At 41.5% G+C, this 26,335-nt stretch overlaps 1 protein-coding gene across 2 annotated transcripts in view; it reads left to right on the forward strand.

Moving 5' to 3' along the window:
• The first annotated feature begins 457 nt into the window (after nucleotides 1–457).
• ZFAND3 (zinc finger AN1-type containing 3) overlaps nucleotides 458–26,335 on the forward strand; it is a 263,984-nt gene continuing 238,106 nt past the window's right edge. Inside the window, exon 1 of one of the 2 annotated variants that reach the window (XM_061624889.1) lies at nucleotides 458–1,137. In XM_061624889.1, the coding sequence (XP_061480873.1) occupies nucleotides 1,067–1,137 (71 nt within the window). In that variant the 5' untranslated portion in view covers nucleotides 458–1,066. The remainder of the gene's footprint in view (nucleotides 1,138–26,335) is intronic. The other variant, XM_061624890.1, reaches the window with a different exon arrangement.

Consider the following 26,335-nt stretch of genomic DNA (forward strand, 5'->3'; position numbering starts at 1 on the left):
TTGGGGGGGGGCTGCCATGCTATTCTTAAGGGTACAGGACGGAGTTTTCTGTAAAGAAAAGAGATGAAAAGATGGCAATATCAGGTACAAGGTTCTTTTTCTTTCTTCTAAATTGGGGACTTTCAGCGCAGCCCTGTACATGCTTACTCAGCTGTAAATCCAACTAACTTGAATGGGGTTTACTCTCTGGAAAGTGTGCATAAGAGTACAACCTGGATCCTCCAGCCCTACTGTCTTTTCTTCTAGTGTGATGACTGAGAAGAAGAAAGAAAAAAAACCCAGAAGAAAACAATGCCAGTAGGGCAGCCCCAACAGGAATTCCCGGGGTTACTCCCGTCTAGGCAGGGAACTCCATAAGCGCGGAGGAGGGGAAGCTCCTACCGGTGACGCTTAACTTTATTCTTGCTTCCGGGTTTTTACTTTCCCGCATGCGCAGAATCTTATCTGCCTCACCCCGGACTCAATCTCTTCAGATCGTACCATAAGTAGATAATGCTGCAGGGGGTATCTTATATTTTCCCAAATACTGTAGTTGAGCTCATTTGCTTCTGAAAACATTCTGTTTTAAAGCTGGAGCAGCACTAGCCCTCACACCAACTGCTCGTTTTGGCCTCGGTCTCCTCTTTCCTCCATAGTAGTCTCCCCCTATTTTTGGACATTGGTACGCTCCTCTCACATTCGATCCTGCGGCTGGGCAAGACCACCCTGTTCGCCTGAGGGGGAGGAGCAGAGGGCATTGTTGGGTCAGGGGGCGCGCGCTGCCCGCGGGGGTGGCGTGTTGCGGACCCGTCACAAGTCCCCGGCAGCCGCCCGCCCGCAGCTCAGTGTCACCTCAAACACCACAGGGCGCGGCTGCCTCTCTTTCCGCTGCCGCCGCTGCCTTCACTTCATCCACCCACCCACCCAGCCACCGCAGCAGTGGTAGCGTCTTACTCCAGCTGACCGGCCTGGAATCCCGGCTTCAAGCCCCGGCCTGGACCCTCCGCCTTGAGCTGCCCCTTCCCCTACCCCGACCCTGAGATCTCCTGCGGCCGCCGCCACCACCACCACTACTACCGCCACTACCATGGGAGACGCCGGCAGCGAGCGCAGCAAAGCCCCCAGCTTGCCGCCCCGCTGCCCTTGCGGGTTCTGGGGGTGAGTACGTGGTCGAGGACCCGGGGGTGGGGAGAGAAGAGGGACCAGGCCTGTATGGGGCTGGGCGTGGGGTGGCGGCTGCCGCTACTGCTGGGCCTGGGTTTTCCCAGCCTGAGGAGTGGGTTGGGTAAACGAGGGCCATAGTGCTAGCTGGGGCCCGGCGGGGAGGGCTGCGAAGCAGAGTCGTATCTCTGTCGACCTCTCTCAAAGATTGGGCGCCTTCCTCCCACTTCCTTCCCCAGAGAGGAGGACGGCCCTTCGACTGTCACAGGGATCTCTTCCCGAGGCCTGCGACTGTTTCAGCTGCATCATAGTGGTGGGGAACTAGGGATTTGAGGGCCTAGTCGCTCTTCCAGGAAAGCGAGTGAGGGAGAGTGGCGAAAAAAACCATTATTCATCTCTTCCTCTCCTGCTTGATTTCTCCCTCCTTCTCTGATTGTTCACACACACACACACACACACACACACCGGTCAGTGACTTGATCGCCAGGCTGCTTTCCTTGGCTCTTGTTTTGTTTCCTTTTAACTTTTGTCAAGTCCCTGCCATGTACTTCTCAGTTATGGCAAGATGTCAAGTTTGTCTTGGACTCCCCCAGGTGTGTCATCTTTGTATGGCCTTCATCATCCATGCTAGAAATGGCAGAGAACTTTCCAAAAGGGTGTGGCTTTAAATCCTTGTTTCCAACTCTCCTCACATCTGTTTTTCCCATTGCCCAAAGTTAATGAGAACACTTGTCCCAGTTTTGTGACTTTCAGTGGAATAATAATGGCATAAGCAGTGCAGTGGCATCGGTACAGAGGAACTAGTCCTTACTTTTTAGGTTGAAGGCAAAAGTGGTAATCCTGCCTCTGAATAGTTTATAGGCCATGCCTATCTAAAGTGTATTTCTTTGGCCTATATAAAACTAGGTGGGTATGCTAATACTTATGGTGGATCCTGATTTCTGTTTTTTGTTTGAGTTTTTTGAAATACAGTTTCTGAGATTAGCAAAGTAGATTGTAGGTATCTCAATGGCTCACTTTAGCAGTTACCCAATAAAAAAGGGATGGGGAACCTATGGTCCTCTAGATGTTGTTGGACTACAACTCCCATCACCCCTGACCACTGAACATATTGTCTAGGGCTCAGGAGAGTTAAAGTCCAGCAGCATCTGGGTCACAATCACACCAGACATTTATTCCACTATTTTTCTACTTTAAACAGTCATGGCTTCACCCAAAGGATCCTGGGAAGGGTAGATTGTGAAGGTAGTTGAGAGTAGGAGACTATTCTCTTCACAGAGCTACAACTGTCAGAGTGGTTTAACAATCAATCCCTCTTCCCAGAGAACTCTGGAAATTATAGCTTTGTGAGGGGAATAGTGGTCTCCTCTCAGCACTTTTCACAAACTACACTTCCCAGGATTCTTTGGGGGAAGCCATGATGGTTTAAAGTGGAATATATGTCTGGTGTGAATGTGGTCCTGGTGGGCCACAATTTCCCCATCACTGCATTAGAGGCATCCTGGGAAAGGAGAAGATGTGATAAGAGGCTTGGCTGACTTAGTAATATACACTATCAGTAGGCTTCACTGTATAGGCTGACTGAAATGTCAGGTTGTACATAAAATTCCACGTCAGTTATATCTCAGCGACATAAATACTTTGTGTATATAATATGTGATTTCAAAAATGTATTGCATATTTGAGTGAAATGTGAAATCTATTATACCTTAAACTTGTTGACAAAGGCAAATGAAAGAGCTGTGCATTTCACCTAAGTATTTTAATATTGCTAAGCTTTTTGGGCTCAGTGTCCTGAACCTGAATCACTTGTGGTGAGTAGGAATTTCCTGTAGATGGGAAAGCTTTTGTACTTTTTTAAAAAGAGTATTGATGTACCACAAATAACTTAAGCTGGTCTGGGGCAGGTTAGTAGATATGAATATGGGTGTATAGCTTGAGAGAATTCAGTGCCTTAAACCTGATGCCCTCAAGAAAATGTCACTTTTCTTGAGTTACACACACATGCACAGAGGATATGTGTGATATCAACTTACACAAAATAGATCAGAGGGGGATCTCGGCAGCTGTCAGACTTATTGTATCCAAATTACCTTGGCAGGTGGTTCTGTAGCCTTTACATATTTTGGTAAGTTGAATGATTTAGGCAAGTTTTGTTGCCTAAGATTTTTAAAACCTGGAGTTCCTTTAACAGATATTTCTTGAATCAGTATGTAGTGGTTTTTAGTGCTTTTGAAGTACTAAAGAATAATTACTTTTTTTGAACCTCCCTTTAACACTACCTCTTTTAGTTCTTCACTTTTTACCCAAAGATTTTAAGTCCTGTGCTCTTTGCTTTCATTTTGAACTTCTTTCAGTTTGCATTATTTAAAGTGTGTTTACGTCCCAGACTTAGACACACAGAAGAAGGGCTACACCAATTAGTTGCATTGATCTGGAATGTGCATGTTAAATTTTGACAGTCTTTACATGTTTCAAGTAAAATATTTCTTCATCTGGATACAAACTACTTGTTGTGCCCAGAAATTTCCTCCCATTCTTTTTACTCTTAAAACGAGATACAATTAGTAATAAAGAAAACCGAAAAGGGGTAGCCAATAGCAGTGCATTTCTGTTTGGTAACCTTCTAGCATCCCCAACTGTCTATAGCAGTATGATGACCGACATGGTTGCTTCCCATTTTGTATTTGTTCTTATCTGAAAGTTTTTATTATTTTCTTAACATTCACAGTTGGGTACAACTGTTCATACAGACTGAAATTTCCACGCAGTTGTGCGTGAAACTGAAGAGGCCAGCCACATGAACTGAACTGAAGACATCTGGTTGGCCACTGTGTGAACAAAAAGCTGGACTAGATGGGCCACTGGCCTGATCCTGCAGACTCTTCTTATGTTCTTAACGGGCTATTTAGCGGTGGAAACTTCAAGGAAACCTCCAATTTTATGCACACTTCTCCCTGTATACATTTTGATTGTATTACAACTACAGTATATTTTTATGTTTCTGCATCTGTTTATTAATAGCAGTGTTGAATAGCGATATTCTTGTAGAGGTGCAGTTGGTGATTCATACTTCAACATTAATAATGAGTAAAATTCTTCTTGAATTTTCACCTGTTTGTATATACCCACCCTGTGGTATTTTGTCAGACATTTCACCTAAATTATTTATGAGACCTCTGTAGGACCTCATCTTGCTGAAGTAGAATAATAATAATAATGAGCATTCCAATATTCCCTTCAACTAGCTTCATTTTGTGTGTGTGTAGAATCAGTGGCTAGTTGCTTTTGGTCCATTTTTAGAGAAATGCTTACTATGTTGTTTTGTTTATAATCTAGTTCTGGTGGTTTTTAAATAGCTTCAGGATCTAGACAGCTAGTTTTTTTCCTTATCAGAAATGTAAAATTCCAAATCAGTCATAGTGATATAACAACCATTTGATCTACTATCACCTTCTTGAAATCCTCACTGGCATCTATTACCCACCCTTATATGATATTTAGAACCTTTCTAAGTTCCTCTTTTCAATCTTCTTTTGATAAAGAAAGCATTGAGCAATTTGTTTTGTCCTTTCATGGCTCATTTTGCTTTTTGAATGCAGTGACTCTGTGTCTGTTGTCCATCAACTACGTATTTATTTATTTATTACATTTATATACCGCCCCATAGCCGAAGCTCTCTCGGCGGTTCACAGCAATTAAAAACATTAAAAACAAATATACAAATTTTAAAATTTACACAGGAATAATCTCTATTATGTTCAGTGGAGACTTACTCCTTTGTAAGAGTTTAGGATGGCAGCCTAAGATTGTTGTCCAAATTATCAATCATTTCAGTATTTTGTTCAAGCATCAAGACCACATACCTGCAGAGTATATTGGGTTTGAAAAATGCTTAAAGTGAGTTCTGTTCAGAGCTTGGACAAGTTACCTTTTTTGAACTACAACTCCCACCAGCCCAATTCAGTGGCCATGGTGGCTGGGGCTGATGGAAGTTGTAGTTCAAAAAAGTAACTTTTCCAAGCTCTGGTTCTGTTTATCAATAGTATTTCTCAGGACACATTCTCTAGGAGGGAAAATTTAAGGAGTGGGGAGGAACTACTGAGACTAGATATCTTTAATTGCTGAGATTTCTGAGGCTATCTTGTTTACTTGTGTGTTTCTGAGGGCTGAAGACAGAGCACAAGCTCTCTTGGCACTTATTGTAGGGCCTATGCCTGTTTTTAAGCCAAGCCAAACCCCAGAATAGAATAGATCCAGCTATATAAACATGCTTTTCCTGTGGTACATGGTATAGCTGCCAGCATTTCAGGACTGGCAACTTTGCCAAGCTAAGACCTGAGGTAGAAAACAAATTTTGCATAATCCTGAATTCTGCATAGAAGGGAAAAACATCTGTCTATACAAACAGCAATTTTAAAACACATTTGAGACTATTGGAGCATATTCATCTAAAAGACATATCCAGACTTGAACTTGAATTGTTTGTTCCCCTCATTCTCTCTGTGTACACATGCCTGAATGCCTTTTTACCAACTTGATTGTCAGCAGCAGACATTATCTTAAGCCTAAATTGCATGTCCAAAGGTATTTGCATGTGGAGAATGGGATGCATATAGAGTTCTCAATTATCAAAAGATATTTGGCATTTGCACTGAGATTTTTGTCTTGAGGACTTCTTATCATTTCTTTTCCAAGTAGTTAGTATATGGCAGTACACTTTGATTTAATTTTCCAAATCCAGTTTCAGGAAGCAAAACAGTTTATTTAGTCTTGGATATGTAAAGACTGTTGTTGCACTTGATGATGCATCTGAAATTCTTTGCAGTGTTTGGGACTAGTACTTGCCAAAAGTTACTCTTCATAGAGTAACACAGAGACATTATAAGGAAATGCCGAAGGGCACACATATAAGTAAATAGGGCCCGGATGCAGAAATATTTACTTGTGCATTTTGTTCTAAAATGTGTACTTGGAATGTATTTTGATTCGATTGGTTTTTAAAGTTTCTAAAATGGATTTGTGAAAGTGGTATGAGTTGTTCCAATGGTACTTCAAAATAATTTTTAAATGGTCAACATTTAAAAAATATATTGGTTTGTAGTAGTTAATAGTGGAAACTCTTGATTCTGCCCAAGATGCAATCATTCTGGTAACTGAAGTGCTACTAAAATGGTGGCATTACAGAAGATAAGACGGAAGGGAACAAATGTTTCTCTTGTTACAGATTGTGGCTTATTTTTGTTGTCTGTATTGCACAGTGAAGCTGGCTTGTACTTGGGACATGAAAAGACACAGGTAACCGTCACCGTGGGAATGTCCTAGAGGTCTAAGATCAGGATATTGAATTTGAACATATTTGGAAATAACTGCTTCCTGAACACCTTATTTCTCTTTCACATAAGGCACTTCACTTAGGAAAGCAAAGCAGCAGAGTTTTAACCCTCGTTTTGTGAATGGGCCGACAGAATATCAGATATTTGTGTTGAGACTGGAATTCATCTGTACCAGACCAAAGTTTTACTTACCCATCTAGGTTGGTAATCCTGTTACTTAGAATAAGGGATCCTTCTCTAGATTTAAAATAAGCACATAATTGACAGTGTATTCCTGTCCTGTACAGACTTGGATTCTACTTTGTAGTCAGCCAATATTTGTGCTTTCTGCTAACTTTGCCCCTGCTCTGAGGAAGAGTTATGGGGGTTGTCTGTGACATCACAGTAAGGTTTTGAGGTGCTTCTAGGTCCAGTGGAACTACAAAGGCAATACTCTACCCGGCTCCAAGCATCTTTTTTGCTGCTTTCTGAGGCTCAGTATAATTTCAGAAAGAGCTGTTGACGTCTGTTTCCATGTGGATGTCATTTAATCTACAAATCTGGGCAAACTACGTGATCATTGTCCCCAATAAGGAGTAGTAAATGCTTTTATTGATGAGGGATGTTATATTTATTTTGAACTTTTGTGAAAATGGCATATAAACACATACATTTGGGAATTAATATTTGATTAGATCCCGCCATCATGCTGTGCTTGTGGACCTCCTGGAGGCATCTGTCTGGCCACTCTTGGTATATGGGTTGCTGAGCTAGATGGCTTCTCTGGCCCACCCAGCATGCTTGTTCTTATTGGCACATCTCACTAGTTTGATTAGAACTTTTAACATTCACATGGAAAACTTTATTATGTACCCTCAGACCTTCCAGGATTTATGTCTCAAAGCTTAGGGAAATCCAAGTAGCCATTGGAAACATTAGAAATATATAACATACCAAGAATGCAAGAATGTTCTTGGAGTATGTTGAACTCCTTGAAAATGTATCATCAATAGAAGCCATATTGTGTTTATAACTTGTGTGTGTGTGTAGGAAATCATTAGTATAAAACAACTGAATTCTTCCTCTTGAAATGATTTGTGTCATCTGGAAGGCGAGTAGAAATGCATTAGATTTTTCAGCCCTTCATATTTCTAGGAAGGTACTCCGATATCCTCTTTTTATTAGAGAAATGGATTTCTGGCTTCCTTGGAGAAGCAGCCCACACAGTTTATATAAAATGTGACTACATTTTTATACTGTCTGGCAGTGCATCTTATGCATGATTATACATTTTGCCCCAGGCATTTTGGCTAACATCTTGGAGAAAATACAGAATTTCATACCTGGACTAGATCTTGTAGATGACAAGTTGGTGCTGCTGTGCAGAGTAAGTCTTCTATTTATTTAAATAACGTGCCCTGCTTTATAATTCCTGGTAAACCAAGGCAGTTAACAATCATTAAAACAATTAAACAACTGCTATCAGTATGAAAAAAGAAAAAGCAAGTAGCTAACAGAAAGACAAGAATATCAGCATTTAATAAAAATTGCCGAAAAGCCTAACAATAAAAATAACAGAGTAATCAATAAAAGGAGCATAGCTTTACTGCAGCACCAAGTCTTGGGTATTAGCCAATGCAAAAGACTTCTCTGAAAATAAATGTGTTCGCAAGGAATCTAAAAATATCCAGTGTTTGGGCTGAGTAGCCTTCCTAGGGAGACTGTGAGATTGATGCTACCACTGAAAAGGATCTGATCTTTGTGGGCACCTGCTGCACTTTTTTTTAGCAAAGAATCACAGAGCATGATCTTAGATTTGAGCTGACATCTGGCACAGTTAACATGAAAGAAAATAAAAAGATCTGGTTAGGAACTTCACAATCGTACTGATACATTTTTGGCAGTTTGTTGTAGACATTCCTCTGTTTTCTAAACAACACTTTAAAATCTGTTGGAAATCCTTTGGTTAGCCATTTGGGACTGCAGCTGTTCCTTCACTGAAGTACTGAGCACTTGTACTGTCTTCCTAATATCGCTTTCATTTCTGTCTGTCCTTACATAACTAAATATAGTTTTGTGAGCTTCATTTCATTTCAAGTGGATCAAATTGCCCCCTTTGGACATCCAATTCAGGCTGGAATTGGCAGTTGATTTTATGCCTTTGAGGAAATGCTTTTTTATATTTCTAAGTGGTACATTATATTAGAATGACGTTCTTAAGAGCTAACATGGCGGTGAAGAGTTTGAACTGGGAAGTATCTCATGGTATGAAGTGTGCTGTTTGCATGCAAGCTGGCAGTTCTCACTTGATTTCATCAACATTTCACCTTACTAAGTGGACTTAGACCAGCCTTTCCTTACCTGGTACTTTCCAGATGTTTTGGATTACAACTCCCATCAGCCCCAGTCAGCATGGCCAATGGTCAAGGATGATGGGAGTTGTAGTCCAAAATATTCTGAGGGCGCCAGGTTGAGGTTGCCTTAGGCAAACTGCTATCTTTCTAATTGCCTCCACTGCAATATGGGTGTAATATAGGCTATGCAAGGTTACTATAAGGATTACAGAGTGCATTGGTCTAAAGTTCTTTGAACACTCTAAATATATTGCTGCTGTTAAGAATGCTGATTTCTGGTTTTGGATTAGTCAGGGAAGCTTCTGCAGTCCTACATTTGGGAGATTCTTGAAATCTGTGGTTAGGATTTTTTTTTGAAAAAAAAACTGGGCAGTTGGTAAGGATTTGACTATTGGGGGCCAAGGCAGAGTTGTGAATAAAGAAAAGGGAATAACCAAAAGAAAAAAAGCTGATGCAGCAGACCAACCTGGAGCTGTGAGAAAATACTTGCTTTGGCTATAGCCCAGTTTTAAAGTTCTTGGGTCCTCAGTGTTTAAGTATTATAAAAATATTAATTTGCTGATTGTAATAGCTTTATCCTTCATTTGTAACAACAGTTTGTAGACTAGTATCAATGTTGCTATAGTTTGCTAGTAGTATTCTGCCTCTTAATTTTCCTCAATCATTCCAGCTGAGGAACTCGAAGCATCCAGAAAAGCTGGGGAATGAGTGACCTAAATTTATGTATACTTAATCTGTAATTCCCATTCAACATAGTGGTACTTATTTCTGAGTGAATACGTATGGGATTGATAAGTAAGACCAGACATACTCAGGAATAACCTACTTCAGGACAGACCCAGAAGAGAAAATTACAGAGCATCACTTGTTGCTACCTGTAGCTCCCAGCTAAAATCATTTCAGTGTTTCATCAATGATTTGCAATCCATCTTGGACAAAGGTACTTCCCCTGTCAATCCTTGGGTAGCAGGCCTATTCTTGCTTGGGGACAGCATCCTAACCTAAAATAGCTACTCATCAGGGACAGGACCCCAAAGAATAAAAAACACAGGAACCAGGCTCTGCCACAAACGTGGATGACAGTTCTGTCCCCATATCTTCTCTAGTGACACTGCTACAGGACCTAACAATATTAGGCGCAACACCAGTGATTCTTTCACCTGTTCATCAGCCAACATAATATATGCCATCATCTGCAAGCAATGCTTTCCTACATTCTACATAAGACACAAAGCCCAGTCCCAATTCAAATAGTGAATAGAAATCTGACATCAGAAGTGGGAGTATTCATTAATCAGTAGGAGAACATTTCAGTCTACCAGGACGTTCTGCCACCGTTCTTGAGATGGAAATACTTGAACAAAGGAATTTTAAAGGGATGCTCCAGGGTGAAACTGCTGAATTATAATTAATCAAGATATTCAGTTCTGTTCATCTTGGTCTGAATAGAGATGATGACTTCCTTATCCCACTACACTTGTTAATTAACTCAGCATTACCAAGTTGATTGTTTTAGCACATCACTGCTGTTGTAAAGGGCTATTGTGCTTATCTTGCCTATAAAATAAATTCCAGCTCCAAATGAATTGTCACGTTCTGTACTTTTTGCATTTCATTTACCTTCTAACTTCACTGCTTACAACTTCCCCCTGGCACTTACCACTGTTTGTGGGGTGTGTGTGTGTGTGCACACTAAATATATCCATAGCAGCTGGTGGGGTGGTGCAAGTTAAGCAGTGTTACTCACCTGGCTTCCCAACAGTTCACATCACTGCTGCTTACCAGAGCTCCCTGATGCCTTGCTCCTCTTGGTATGTGGAAGTAGCATTGGGAAGTCAGGTGAGCATTGCTGGCCACTAACTAGAGTGTGTGTGTATTTGCACAACTGTGCATTTGAGGATTATACTTGTGTATGTGATTAAGTGGACTCCATGAAAGCTCGTGCCATAATAAAACTGTTTTTTGCTGATTGAGCTGCCAATAATATTTTAAAACATCCTGATTCCGAGTGATATGTTATGGCTGTTAAGCACTTAAGTTGGCTACCACTATTGCAGATGAATGGATGACATAGTAAGGACTATTGAGACTTCTAATAAAAACGTTTTCATCCAGTTTTCACTGACAGAATTTTCACAGAAACAACCCATTAGTGATGTAGGTGCATTCATTCTTCTCTTAAGGTTTTATTTTAGGCAAAAAGACACTACAATCTCCTTGAGCAACTTCTTGTATTGTGCTAATATTCTAATAGCTAATTTAAAATTAATTTGCTACCTGTTGAAACTGTTGGTGTTCGTCCTTCTCAGTGACATTTTGCCCCACATGAATTATAAAACTAAGGGATTATTGATTTATTAATTCTTAGAACTTGTACTTGTTTGCATAAACCTATTCACTTGGGGGAAAGTGCTAACCCTTTCAAAATTAAGGCTGCTACTGAAGAACAAACATAGTGTAAGAAAAAGCTAATTTCTCAAAGTAGGCTTGAATTTGGAGGTGTTGGCTAATACTAGTAATGTCAGCAAACAATCTAAAATGTCATTGGCTCAGAATCTGAGAAATGTTAAGCAGGATAACTGACTGATGCAGTGAACAACTTACTATAGTGAATTGGTTAAATTACAAAAATTACAAGAATGCTTAAAAAGAAATAGTGGCCTGGATGCTGAGTCATTCATGATTATTTTTGCATGCCTAAGAGAACATTCCATGTATTTCTTGAACAGCAGCCCTATGCTGCACAGCAACTTTTGAAAGGAAGTATCAAAAGCAATCACTGGGCTAAGTTCAAGATTCTGGTTTTGGTGTACAAAGCCTTATGCAGCTTGGGACCAGGATACCTGAAAGACTGTCTTACCCCTTATATACCCAGTCGATCACTACACTCTGAACGTGAGGGCCTCCTGCAGATACCATCTTATCAGGAGGTCTGTTCTGCACAACGGAGGAAGCAGACCTTTAATGTAGTGGCACCTATCCTTTGGAATTCCCTCCCCTGAGGCAGCATTTCTGTTATCTTTTCGGCACCTACTGAAGACCTTCCTCTTTCAAGAAGCCTTTTAGGTAGAGACCTTATCCTAGTCTGTGTCTGTGTTGGAATTGCTTTTTAATAGGTTTAAAAAACTTTTTTAAAAAAGATGTTTTTAAAGCTTTTAAAAAAAGTGTTTCTAAAGATGTTATGTTTTAATGTGTTCTTAAGGATGTTTTGTTGTAATATATTTTAAAGTCTGTTTTTATGATGTTTTAGAGCTTTTCTTTGCTGCCCTGAGCTCCTACTGGGAGGAAAGGTGGGATATAATTCTAATAATAAATAAAAAAATGTGTGATATGGAATAGTGATCTGCCATACAAAGAAAAAAGTAGAACTGCTGCTCAATTAAAAATGTAGTTGATAAATTGAAGTTCATATTTTTCAACTAAATCTCCATAAATCTACATATTACATAGTTCTGAAGGGGAAGCTACTGTAGATAATGCCTACACTTGTTGCTACAGATGCCAGCATTGAGCTATTCCCTCCTATGTGAAAGATAATGATATCACTGCTTAGCTTCTGCTGAGGCATCGTCTGTGTTGGCTCCACATTGGTCCCTGGTTCTGAATCAGCGTAAGATGGTATTCGTAAACTAACCCAAACCCCGGGGTGTCATCCCATTAGAAGAACGGAAGTACCATCTTGTGGAAACAGTTAGGGCTGTTGTGCCAGCTTCCGTTTCTACTAGCGACATCGAGCAGGTGGAGTATTTGCATTTTGACGGTATAAGGGCCCAAGCAGTGGTCACTTTCTCCTCCCAGAACATTGCTACTCAAATTTACCATAATAAGGAGGAGTTGGGGAAGTCGGGTTTGTTTTTATCAAGACTCTTTGAAAATCAGGCACCGCCAGTGGACCTAATGCCACGCCCGCGCCGACGAAACAATCACGGCCAGGAGGAGGATTGGATAACCCGGGACACATTGATCAATCTGCATCCAACGGAAATGTGTGTTAATAGAGGAGCTACTGTAGCGACGGCTCATTTGGGAATCCCGGACCCACAATTACAAGCAGTATGCCAATATGAGGACGGAGACATTGATCTAGTGGTTGAAGAGGGAACTATGCTACTACAATCCTTTGGAGCACTCCCTCCGTCAGAGCGGAGAGAAATTTTAAACAGATTGGATCAGTCAACCAAGCGGCTTGCCGATATTCAGGCGCGGGCCCCTAATATTGTTGCACCAGCCCTGCACAATATTACCGGAGCAAGGACAGGGAGAGAGGACCATGTGGCAACTCTAGATACTATCCAGTTATATCCGGAGTCACTGTGCTCAGGCGTTGAATTACCACTATTGCCAGTTCCTTCTGAAAGTGCAAGGGCAACGAAGGAAAACATCATACCCCCAGATCCAGCATCAGGCAGCGGTCGAGAGGGGAGCCACCAATCAGGCTGGGCCGCCTCTTCAACCGGGTATGACAGAAGTAGGGGCAATTAGGCGTTGGCTCTCTTCACCTAATGACGCCGGGAGGGAGGGTGTCTCAGATTCCGGTGGGGTTATTAACTTGGCAAAACGGGTCAAGACTGTGCGCTCCTTTTGCCTTATTCTCCCCTAATATTTGTAGGCTGACACATACCTTTCCTTCTCCCTGACTGCCTCTGCCCCACTCCCCTAGTGTAAGATGGTCATATAAGTTTGTGGATAAGTGGGTAAAGGAGGGGATCCATGGGGTAAAGGAGAGAATCCAAGGGGCTGCCATTAATGTTGTTGAAGGCAGAGGGACATACAAAGTAGGGAGACAGTCATACTATCAAGGGAGGGTAGAGTGTAACCGATTGTTGATAACCCCCAAGCTGTCCTCCCGCTCAAACAACCTGGATGGTCTCGGTGACAGTGCCCCTGGGTTAAAACTGCTGCTGCTGAATGCCAGGTCGGTGAACGGAAAATCGATGCTCATCCAGGATTTGGTCCTCGATGAGCATGCTGACCTGGCCTGTATTACGGAAACCTGGTTGGATGAAGCTGGGGGGGTTAATCTCTCCCAGCTTTGTCCACCTGGTTTTTCAGTACAGCAGCAGCCGAGACCTGGGGGACAGGGAGGTGGGGTCGCAGTGGTCTATCGTGACACCATCCCCCTGACCAGGTGCCCCCTCCCACAGTTCTCAGGGTTCGAGTGTGTGTACTTGAAGTTAGGTGGCCAGGACAGAATAGGGAATCTGTTGGTGTACCACCCACCCTGCTGCTCCACAGTCTCCCTACCTGAGCTAGCCAGTGTAGTCTCGGGGTTGGTGTTGGAGTTCCCTCGGCTTGTGGTACTGGGTGACTTCAACATCCATGCTGAGACTGCTCTGTTGGGAGTGGCTCAGGACTTCATGGCCTCCATGACAACCATGGGTCTGTCCCAAGTAGTATCTGGCCCCACTCATGTTGCTGGTCACACCCTCGACCTTGTTTTCTGTGTTGGTCGGGATGACGGTGATCTTGGTGTGGAAGAACTCGCGGTGGTTCCGTTGTCATGGACAGATCACTACCTGGTCGGGTTTAGACTCTCTGGGACTCAGAACCTCTGCAGGGGTGGGGGACCGATTAGAATGGTCCGTCCCAGGAGGCTGATGGATCCGGATGGTTTCCTGACGGTTCTTGGAGATTTTCCTGTCACCTTGGCAGGCAATCCTGTCGAAACCCTGGTTGACCTCTGGAATAGAGAAATGGCCAGGGCGGTGGACACGATCGCTCCCGAGCGTCCCCTCTTTCGGAGTGGAGCCAAACCGGCCCCATGGTTTTCCAAGGAGCTGGTGCTGATGAAACGTGTCAGACGGGGACTAGAGCGACGTTGGCGGAAGACTCGGAGCGAAGCTGATCGATCTCGGGCTAGAGCCTATTTGAAGGCCTACTCCGAGGCAGTACTGGCTAAGAAGAAATCTTTCTTCTCGGTCTACATTGCGTCTGCTGGGAGCCGTCCAGCGGAACTGTTTCGAGTGGTTAGGGGGCTTTTAAGTTCCAGCCCCCGTGAGGGTAATTCTGACCACTCAGCAGACCGCTGTCAAGAATTTGCACGGCACTTTGCGGACAAAGTCGCTCAGATTCGCTCTGACTTGGATGCTAAAATTGATACAGTCTCTGAGGATGTAACTTTGGTGTCTGTTTGTCCAATTAAAATGGATTCTTTTCAACTTGTCCTGCCCGAGGATGTAGACAAGATCCTTGGAGCGGTGCGTGCCACCACTTGTGTACTGGACCCTTGCCCTTCCTGGCTCATTAGAAGTACCAGAGGGGGACTGGTCGATTGGGTCAGGGGAGTAGTTAATGCCTCTCTACAACAAGGCAGAATTCTATCATGCTTAAAGGAGGCAGTTATAAGACCACTGCTGAAAAAGCCCTCCCTGGATCCCTCTTTACTAGGCAACTACCGGCCAGTCTCCAATATTCCATTTTTAAGCAAGATAATAGAGCGTGTGGTGGTCGCCCAACTCCAGAGATTGCTGGATGATATGGATTATCTGGATCCATTTCAATCTGGTTTCAGGCCTGGCTATGGGACAGAGACGGCTTTGGTCGCCTTGGTGGATGACCTACGCAGAGAACTGGACAGGGGGAGTGTGTCTCTGTTGGTTCTACTGGACCTCTCAGCGGCTTTTGATACCGTCAATCATGATATCCTTCTGGGCCGCCTTGCTGAGATGGGACTTGGGGGCACTGTGTTACAGTGGCTCCAGTCCTTCCTGGAGGACCGAACCCAGAAGGTGGTACTGGGGGACTCCTGTTCGACCCCCTGGCCATTGACCTATGGGGTCCCTGAGGGTTCAGTTTTGTCCCCCATGTTATTTAACATCTACATGAAACCGCTGGGAGAAGTTGTCTGGGGTTTTGGGGTTCGGTGCCATCAGTATGCTGATGACACTCAACTCTATTTCTCTTTTCCACCTGAAGCCAAGGAAACCGTACAGGTCCTAAATCAGTGTCTGGCATCAGTGATGGACTGGATGAGGGCAAACAAGTTGAGATTAAATCCTGATAAAACAGAGGTACTCCTGGTCAGTCGGAGGGCAGATCAGGGAATAGGGATTCAACCGGTGCTGGATGGGGTTGCACTCCCCCTGAAGTCTCAGTTTCGCAGTTTGGGTGTACTCTTGGACTCAGCTTTGAATTTGGAGGCCCAGATTACTGCTGTATCCAGGAGCACCTTTGCCCAATTAAAACTGGTGCGCCAGCTGTGCCCGTTCCTGGACCTGCCTGATCTGACTAGGGTGATGCATACCTTGGTTACATCCCGCTTAGACTACTGTAACGTGCTCTACATGGGGCTGCCTTTGAAGACTGTTCGGAAACTTAAATTGGTACAAAGAGCTGCAGCCAGAGTGCTAACCGGGGCTGATTACAGGGACCATACAACTCCCCTGTTACAACAGCTCCACTGGCTGCCAATTTGTTTCCGGTCACAATTCAAAGTGCTGGTTTTGACCTACAAAGCCCTATACGGCTCAGGTCCAGGCTATTTGACAGATCGTATCTCCCTACATGAACCTGTCCAGGATTTGAGATCTTCAGGTGAGGCCCTTCTTGTGCTCCCCACACCTTCGCAAGTACATATGATGCGGACACGAGATAGGGCCTTTTCAGTGGCTGCCCCTAGGCTATGGGGCAAATGAAGCCCCTCTGAGCATTCCATCCTCAAAGCTCTTTAACTGCCACCTTGGTAACAGGATTGTATGTTAGCAGCTGATGAAGGCGGAAGCTGAAATGTTTTGTTAATACAATAAAAACCTCTGTTTGGTTAATCACAATTACGTTCATATATATATATATATATATATATATATATATGGCTAATTAATCCTTTTTGATTGGCTAAATGTTGCAGTCTTGGACAGAAAGTAATTTTAATTTTATTTATTTATTATAGCATTTTTATCCCACCTTTCCTCCAAGGAGTTCAGGTGGTGTACATGTTTCTCTCCCTCTCCATTTTATCCTCATAAGAGTATGTTAGGCTAAGAAACAGTGAATGGCCCAAGGTGACCCAGTGAGCTTCATGGCTAAGTGGAGATTTGAACCCTGGTCTCTCAGGTCCTAGTTAGACACTTGAACCACTTCACCATACTGGCTCTTATAAATCTCCTTTTACATGTTTCTTAGTGATGTACAAATATACCCTAAATATAGCTAAAAATAGTTTTTGCAATAACACAGTGTTAAAAACAATACAGAATGAACACCTAAAGCTGAGACCTAGATGTTCCAAATTAAGTCTTTGGAGCTTGGCCCAGCTGCTGTATAATAAGTGAAAGAACACAATTGCAGCCTGCAGGCTAAGTTTCTGGTAATTAATCTAGATCCATGAACTCCTTCCTGCATGTCCATAATCTCTTCCAGAACTGATTGTTAATCAGTATGATTTTTCTGCTGAGAACACGCTGGCTAGCCTACAGAACAAGGATGCATGCATCTTCATGGGTCTTTTGATCCTGAAACTGAAAGCTACATTGGCTTCCTTCTATTTAAATCAGTTGCTTAGAACTGTAATTGCTCTCCTTGTTTCCTGTCACTGAATACTTGAGTAGCAGGAGTCTGATAACAGTCTGATATTTTTGCACTATAATGGGAAAGTTCAGATTTGGCTAATTGGAGAGGTCAATGTCCTTATAGGGTTATTTGCCTGAAAACTGGCCAAGTTCTACACAAAAGAATATTAGTCACCATTTTTATGTTCTCATATCTCCCAAGGCCGAGACAATCAGATGGAATTATAATGTGTATTTCAGATGACGCATTGATTGGATATAATGTTTTCATATAAAGGGTATGCCCTTACAATTGCTTTGGTAAAGAACAATTGGTGTCTGTACATGAGTGGAACAGACTTCACCTTTCTCTCATCACTGCTGCAGCCCCCAAAATCTGCCCCAGAGGGCTGAGGGACACTTCTGAGCAGATTTGGAGGAGACATGAGGGAAGGAGATTATTTGTTTTACCCATTGTGTTTAATTTTGTAATATTACCAAATAATTACATCTAAAGTTTTATTTTGTTTTTCAATAAGCCTTAATTCAACAAGCAGCTTTTTTGTTATTGCACAGTTAAATCTGTGATAGTTTCTAAGAATTTTGAACATTATAATAATAATAAAATTTTATTTATGAGTCGCCTATCTGGCCGAATGAACGGCTACTCTAGGCGACGTACATAACACAGTAAAATACAATATAAAAACAGTGAGGACCACAATCAATAATTAATCTAAACACCACCCTTCCAGTTAATAACAACATTAAAAGCTAATCTACCCCAGAGATCCCGTAGGCCTGCCTGAACAGCCAGATCTTCAAGGCCCGGCGGAAACCTATCAGGGAGGGGGCATGGCGAAGATCGAAAGGAAGGGAATTCCAGAGGGTGGGGGCCACAATCGAAAATGCCCTCTCTCTGGTCCGCACCAGCCTAGCTATTTTAACTGGTGGGACCGAGAGGTGGTCTTGTATGGCTGATCTCGTCGGGCGGCATAATTGGTGACGCTGGAGGCGCTCCTTCAGATAAACTGGGCCGAAACCATATAGGGCTTTAAAGGTCAACACCAACACCTTGAATTGGGCCTGGTAAACAACTGGCAACCAGTGTAGATCTACTAACACCGGAGTAATATGATCACGGCGACGGCTGTTCTTAATCAAACGTGCCGCCGCATTCTGTATCAGCTGTAATTTCCGGACCGTTTTCAAGGGTAACCCCACATAGAGCGCATTACAGTAGTCTAAGCGGGAGGAGACCAGGGCATGTATCACCCGTGGGAGCAGATGGATAGGAAGGTAGGGTTGCAGCCTCCGTATTAGATGTAATTGATACCAAGCTGCCCGGCTCACTGCCGAAATCTGAGCCTCCATGGACAGCTGAGAGTCAAGAATGACCCCAAGGCTGCGGACCTGGTCTTTCAGGGGTAATCTTACCCCACTGAACACCAGGTCTATATCTCCTAACCTTCTCTTGTCTCCCATGAGTAACACCTTGGTCTTATCGGGGTTTAGTTTCAGCCTATTCCCTCCCATCCATCCACTTACGGCTTCCAGGCACTTGGACACGGTGTTCACAGCCAACTCTGGTGAGGATTTAAACGAGAGATAGAGCTGGGTGTCATCCGCATATTGGTGACACTGCAGCCCAAATCTCCTGATGATGGCCCCCAGCAGCTTTACATAGATGTTGAATAGCATGGGGGAGAGGATAGAACCCTGTGGGACTCCACAATTAAGAGGCCAAGGGTCTGAAACCTCATCCCCCAATGCCACCCGTTGGTGCCTGTCTGAGAGATAGGAACGGAGCCACCGTAAAACAGTGCCCCCTATTCCTAATCCCTCCAGGCGATCTAAAAGGATACCATGGTCAACGGTATCGAAAGCCGCTGAGAGGTCCAGGAGGACGAGGAAGGTATATTCTCCCCTATCCAATGCCCTCCTCATATCATCCACCAGAGCAACCAAGGCTGTTTCAGTTCCATGTCCAGTCCTGAAGCCCGATTGGAATGGATCAAGATAATCTGCTTCATCCAAGTGTGTCTGTAACTGTAACTATTGTTTTTGGGACTTGCTGTTAAAGGTCATAGCGGTATTTAAACCCAATATATTTGTATACCAGTTCTCATTTCTGGAGTGACTACAGGAAAATGTTTTGATGGGTCCATTGTCAAGGAGGTTAAAATCTGTGCCCGGTGTAGGTGCCTGGCTCCCTGTCACACAGCCTCTTGCTTTATAGTTGAAAGTGAAGTTTTCCCTTTGGTTAGGTCTGCTAAAACAGTACAGTTTTGATGGTTATTTAATTGATCTGAGTGTTTCATTAGTGAATAATACTTACTGTACTTTGTTTCCATAATACTGACAGTGCTTCTTATAGCACAGGACATCTATGGAGAGGGTGTAGTTTGTAGTAGACCTCTGTCACTGTTAACTGATATGTGAGCTTTATGGGAAACCAACAGAAGAGCTTCTCCCTCATTTTTTAAAATTAGATTTCACAAATTAATTTAGGCAGCCAAACATTTTTTCCCCTCTTATAGCTGGGGAAAAATTACTTTGGTGACTTCAGTTACTTTTGAAGCTGCCAAGATGCTGCTGTAATCCTTATCCATGTCTGCTGTTTTGACAACCAAGTTGAACAGTAAAATAGTACTTTGGCATATATATTATGAATGCATTTGTTATGCAAGGCTTTAATTTTTGTTTTTGTTGAGCATATTATTGTAACGATATTTTGTTATAATAATTTAAATGATAATTTTAAAATTTAAATTATTATTGCAGGAAGTAAGGTCTCCATAGATCAGCCTTTTTCAACCAGTGTGCCTCCGGATGTTGTTGGACCACAACTCCCATCTTCCTGACAATTGGCAATGCTGGTTGAGGCTGATGGGAGTTGTGGTCCAACAACATCTGGAGGCACACTGGTTAGGAAAGGCTGCTATAGATGCTCCAATCTGAAAGGATGGCATTCTTGTGCACATGTCTCTGCTGAAATTGTTAACACTCCACCAAAGAGAATAGTCTGTTCAGATGACCAAATTATGACTTAATAAATGGGATATGCTTCAACTTCATGTACCCACCCTCAACCCCTTTGCTCCTGCTTCACTCTTCTCTTTGTCAAGTGGGGGAACAAACCAGAAAACTTCCAGTTAACCATGGCTTCCCATTATGTGGGAACTGAGAACCGCGGTTAATGACTCCCAAGCAAGCTAGGATTCAAATGCCAAAGTTGGCTTCCAAATTTCGAAAGATAACATCCAAATTCTTACTTGTTTGAAGCCATTAACCATGGGTTCCAGTTTGCATATAGGGATGAAGCATAAGTGATGCATGAAGCTCAAGGAGGACTTGACCACCAGAATGTGTCCAGTGGCTCCCAATTATATGGCCCTTTATGTTAACTGCAATATAGTAGTCTCTATTGTCCAATGTACCATATGCCTGTGTTGGTGAGAACAACTGCTCGATAGATGAATAAAAACTATGCATAACAATTACAGACAAAGGTGCCATAATCACCATGGTGGCTTACATCAAAGGAAGTTGCTCCGTTTTACACAGTTTAGCTTTTGTTCTGAAAGGGAATCTGCTTTTTGAAAGACAAATGTAGGAGTAAAAATTAGTAACTCTAATTACTTTATCCAGTAAAGGAAGGCAAAACTCTCATACTTTGAGAGTGCTGGATAGGGAATCTTGCCTAGTCCAGTTTATGTTGGCGTTCAAAAAACTTCACCAATGAAAAATTATTCCTTTACACAACTATTAACAAGGTATAATAATTGGATCTGTGTTTTCTTCTAGTTATTCTACTAGTAAGGTTTGAAGAAAAGTCTTGATTTAGCTATTAAAGTTTATAATAGTAGTTTTGTGTATCATCTTACTCAAAATTCTCCAGTGTGTGCAAATATTCAAACAGCTTCCTATTATTTCTTAAGCTTTTATTGAGCTTGTTGCTCAATTAGAATAGTTATGCGAATATTACTTGAAGATGTTCTTGCCTGGATTTATAATTATTTCAGCTTTTAACTTTTTATTTCTGTCTGAAGGTTTGCTAACTTGAAGTTGATTAATCTCTGTTTTGAAAAAGGAACTTTCTGAGCCCTATGAGATTAAATGATTGTGTCTTCTCAGAGGCTTTTCTGATTCTTGTGAAGAATTTAATGACTACAGGTACTAAATCTTAAGCCACAGAATAGAATATACATAAAACCTTTTAATTGCAGTATAATTTCTTCCATTTGGCTTAAACAAAACAAAACATTTGGCAAAACAAGTTTAATGACATGAATCTGAACAGTTAATTGACTTTGTCACCATGTGTGTGCTTTTGACACTCTTGGAAAGAGACAGATCTCGAATGGAGTCTGTAACTGTCCTTCAGTGAATATTTTAAAATGATATATATTATTGTTATTAATAAAATGCCGTTTTCTTGGCAGGTATCAATATTGTGTAGACTGGCTTGCTGTAGAATCAACTACAGTATGTCCTTAAAACTTCACTAACAAAGACCAATGTCTGATCAATAAAATACATTTTTGTTGGAGAAAGAAGCTTACACCATTTTGCCCAAGAAATATTGATTTTTCTGTTAGAAGCAACAATTCTTTATTTTTAGATCTTGCTAATGTTGTTAGCATATATTGAGGATGAAGGAAATTATAAAATGTTTGTTTTGCTGGAGCAGAAGGGCAGTTATGCAATTCCTTTTACAGAAGCAGAAGAAAAAACTAGCTGGGAAAGAAGCTAATTTTGAAGCTTAAGAAAAGTTGGCATCTGCTATTGGGGACTAGAATTCTTGCTGATTGCTGCTAACCCTAATTCTGTAAATCTGAAAAACTAGACTGCACAATATTTATTTCTTTATTTCAGTGGGTTAGTAAAGTGCCAGTAAAAATTTCTTTTAAGCTACAGAAGTTGAGCAATAGTAAAATGCTATTTTGTACGTATCTTACCATGGAAGTAATCTTTCAGAATTGTAGCCTGAAAGTTACAACCTCTAGTTGCACAATGCAGCCTCCCGCACATCTTCCAGATCTGCTCCAGAGGGCCCCCCCTCCAGACACAGTAACCTTAAAATAATCACAAAAAAATCTATTTTAAATTTTATCTCGACACAAGTTTGCAAGCCTGCAAGTAATGTATTTGTTTTGTATACAGGGCTGAGTGTTTGATAACATATTTAAATTTAATATTATTAATGTGCAGTACTTTAAAATATTGCAGGCCAAGTAAGCTGTATAGCAATAGCAAACATGGTGTCCTTTGTTGGTATCTTTTACATGTTCTTTTTTATGGATAGTTTACCAACCCCTACAATAGGTAGTCAACTCTCAGCTCATAAGTAGCTATTGAATTAGAAGGGTAGGACCTTGCCTAATTCAGGTATTTAATAGTTCGCTTTGCAGGAGTGGAATTACACTAGTTAGTTTCTTGTGCATTTGTATTTCTAGATGAGATCACAGAAAGAAATGCAAGATAAATAATGGCCTTGTTTGCATGTAACGTTAAGCCAAATTATGGCTTAGTGTAAATGAGCAAATGTGGAGGCTTCTGGAGAAGAAGTTGCAGCCAGTTTACTCCTCCTCCAGTTCTGCTGCTGCGCAGAGGTAAGCCAGGACTTCGCTTAGCATGTCAAACAAAACTGGGCTCGTGGTTTAGCTCTCCAGACAAAACATGAGTTGTACCCAAGGTTTGTCTTATGGTTTACAGCTTGTGGGACAGCTGAACCATGAGCTTGGATTCAGACAACATACTAAGCCAAACCATGGCTTGCCTCAACTCAACACAGCAGCGGAACAACTGGAGGAGGAAAGTGGCCGCAGTCTCTGTCAGGGAACCCCACAGATTTCCTTGTTCACACTCAGCCATTATTTGGCTTAGTGTTATGTGTTAACCAGGCCAGTGAGCATTTCCTGAGGTCAGTGAGTATTTCCTAGCATTGCAAGGCATTATATAGCAAAGGGAAGAGCAAACAGAATGTGTGTCATAATGCTGTAAAGTGTTCTGAAAGCAAGGTGTATGAAATAGAATACTAAGGGCAGGAGGTGAGGTTTTACTTTCAAAAACATGGTTTAAGACTTACCTTAGTCAGTGCAAGCATTTATTTTCACTAGTTGAGTATAATAGGCTAATCAAATGAACAGAACTTTTTAAAAATCTCAGACTTTGTTTTTGATACAGTGTAGTTTGCACTCTGTTCATCAGTATGTTTGTGTGTTTAGTAGATGTGGAGCTGGAACAGATTGGTTCTGCCATTAATACATTAATTTATAAGGAGAAAAGGTTTGAGGGGTATATGCATGCATATCAATAGTTGCTTGATTTACTTGCTTGTGTAGAAACTTGAATTTTGGCCCTGAAATTTCTTTTTGAAAGATTGAGTACAGTTGTTAAAACATAAAAGAATTCACTTGTGGATATAGTTTGGTAAAGCTTTGAAGAGAGATTTCAACTGTGGTAGCTTTTAACCTTAACTGCCGTGTATAGGGTCAGGTTTTGCATGTGTCAACTACTTTTCTCCAGTTGGAATACTGAATGCTCAAAAGACTTTTTCAGAATGTGTGCTTAGGTTATATGTTACTGAGTGTAAATTTCACAGAAAACAGTATGTTTAGGGTTTTGCTTTAGCAAAGTACCACAAGTGCTTATTCTGATGGTTTAGCTCTTGGCGTTTTGAAATTTACATAGGCTTGCTTGAGGAAATGCTCATTATTGTGGATTTAATTTTTTAAATTTAAATTACACTTGTGTGTGTGTGACAAACCTGCACAATATAACTGTACAATTAATGGAAAATGTATGGTACTATTGCAGTTAAGCTACTATCTTCCCTTTGCCAGTTTTCACAGTTATTTAGTTTTGACAGCTTGTGATGAGCAATGTGATCTTCACAACTTGTCTTAAGGTTTCTATGGCAACACAGCAGAAATGGCAATTGACACTAGAGATGTGCATGTGCATATATGGTGAGTTAATGCTGCTCTGCAAACTAGAAACTTGTATGCAGGGTGCTTCTTGCTTTTATCGTTCACATAGATTTCTAATGCATTTTTGTAATTGCTACGTATGCTTGAGTCATGTTGCAGCTCTGGCAAAGTGTAAATAAACTTGAATTTACCCCTTCAGATAGATTCCTGCTTAATTTTTTCTTTCTAGCTTGCTTTGGTGTATGTGTGTCTTTTGTTTTCTTATTTCTTAATGGATCTCCTGGTTATACAGAACTTGGTGTGTCAGATAAGAAAATGTTATCCATTAACTTCTTGACTTGTCCTAGGAGTTGACTGAAGATGCCAGTCTGGATGACAACCCACATACTGTAGCTGTGTAGTAACTTGAGTCTGTTTAATGTTTGTACCAAGCTGCATAATGATTTATATTATGGTTGACTTTCTGAAAAGGAAAAGTAATAGGAAGCCCAGTCTGGACAGAATTAGGCCAGATAAGGCTTTACTTGTCTCCAGTGGCTGATTTAAACCTACTACTGGCTGTCAGACAAGAACTACAGATTTTTATTATAATAATCAACTCCCCCCCCTCCATTTTTTCAGCTGAAGAAGCTGAAACACCTTTAAATTCATGGAAGTGCTGACAGAGGAAACTGGTTCTCTTACCTTAGTGATACAGAAGAATCATTTTCCTGCCCTCACTTCAGTTTGCTAATTTACTAACGTGCTTCTGACAACTGTTTAAAATACCATTTTTGTAGAGAGCTAAATAGTTTTCATCGTTAACCTACTTTTTAAAAAGAATTATATTGGTATCTTAATTTCTGGTAAAGGGTGATCAGAATGGAAAATGGATTGGTATTTATTAGTTGCTATTCTGAAAATTAGGTCTGCCATTGAATCAGAAAATATGCTAGAATTTGCTTTATCAAAGCCATTACAGTAAATAGGCAGCCTTAATGAATTAAGAATATTCTAATAGCACTTCAGTATTGTCTGTTATCACTTAAGGAAGGAAGGTTTAGGATGGCTTTTGATAAAATCTTTCTTCAAAAAGTATGATTCTTAATTGGGCAATGATAGTCAGGATGTTTAATGTTACTTAAACCCATTTTTATTCCAGCTCTAACTACTTGTGTTTGTGAATTTGGTAGTTTTTTTTACAATAGAGCTCAGTGGACACAATCCCTACCTCCTGTACTACCCTGCGGGCCAATATGACAGTTAGGTGGGATTAAGTGACAAATTCAAAAGGGCTTGCTCTTGGGGTTGATCAGTGCTGAGAGTGAGTTCCTTTGAAGACAAGCTGTTGGTTGGCCACCACCTCCCTGGTTAGATTAATCTTTGGCCATCTGTACCACTATATTGTCTGAATTAGGCTTCATTATTAGCCCTCATTCAGTTTATTCCTGATTCAGCATGTCCACAGTTTACCTGAATCTGATGGAAATGAAAAATAGAGCTGGTATCGCCATACTAGTGGCACCTTGAGTCAGTTTCGTGTGTATGTTAAAAAAGCATGGGAGACACCTCATAAAATAGATTTCATGAGACTGAGGCAAGGTCTTTTAGCACCACCTTCTGAAATAGACCATCTAAATTACTCTCTGTCTTGTAAATAAGCCTGCAAAAGTTAGTAGTGCACCATTTTTTTAAAAATTTTACTACCTTGTTTAGAAGCTAGTACCCTGAATCTCCATTCTGGCTGCAGAAGCCCCTTATTCTGCAGACAGCATGCAAATACAGGCTGCTAGTTTATTAGCAGGCTAGTTGTTTTTTTTTAAGTCTGCTGGACTGTTGGAGGGAAGGTCAGAGCAAGCCTGTGCATACATCTTCTCTCAACTAAAACACAGAACTTACCACCTTCAGAATCTTAAGCAGGCTGCATGATGCTGTTGCCTATGTAAGCAAAAAGCAATCTCTAATCCAGATTAAGGAGCAAATAATAACAGACAAAAGTATAGTGTCTCTATACTTCTTGACGTTTTGGAGAGAAATCACATAAATAGAAACTGTTGCAGGTATAACTTTCAAAAGGAACCAGAATATGTACTTTCAGGTCTTCTGTGAATATGCAGTTCCTGGAA

This window comes from Rhineura floridana, chromosome 4 (genome assembly GCF_030035675.1).
Source record: "Rhineura floridana isolate rRhiFlo1 chromosome 4, rRhiFlo1.hap2, whole genome shotgun sequence".
NCBI lineage: Eukaryota > Metazoa > Chordata > Lepidosauria > Squamata > Rhineuridae > Rhineura > Rhineura floridana.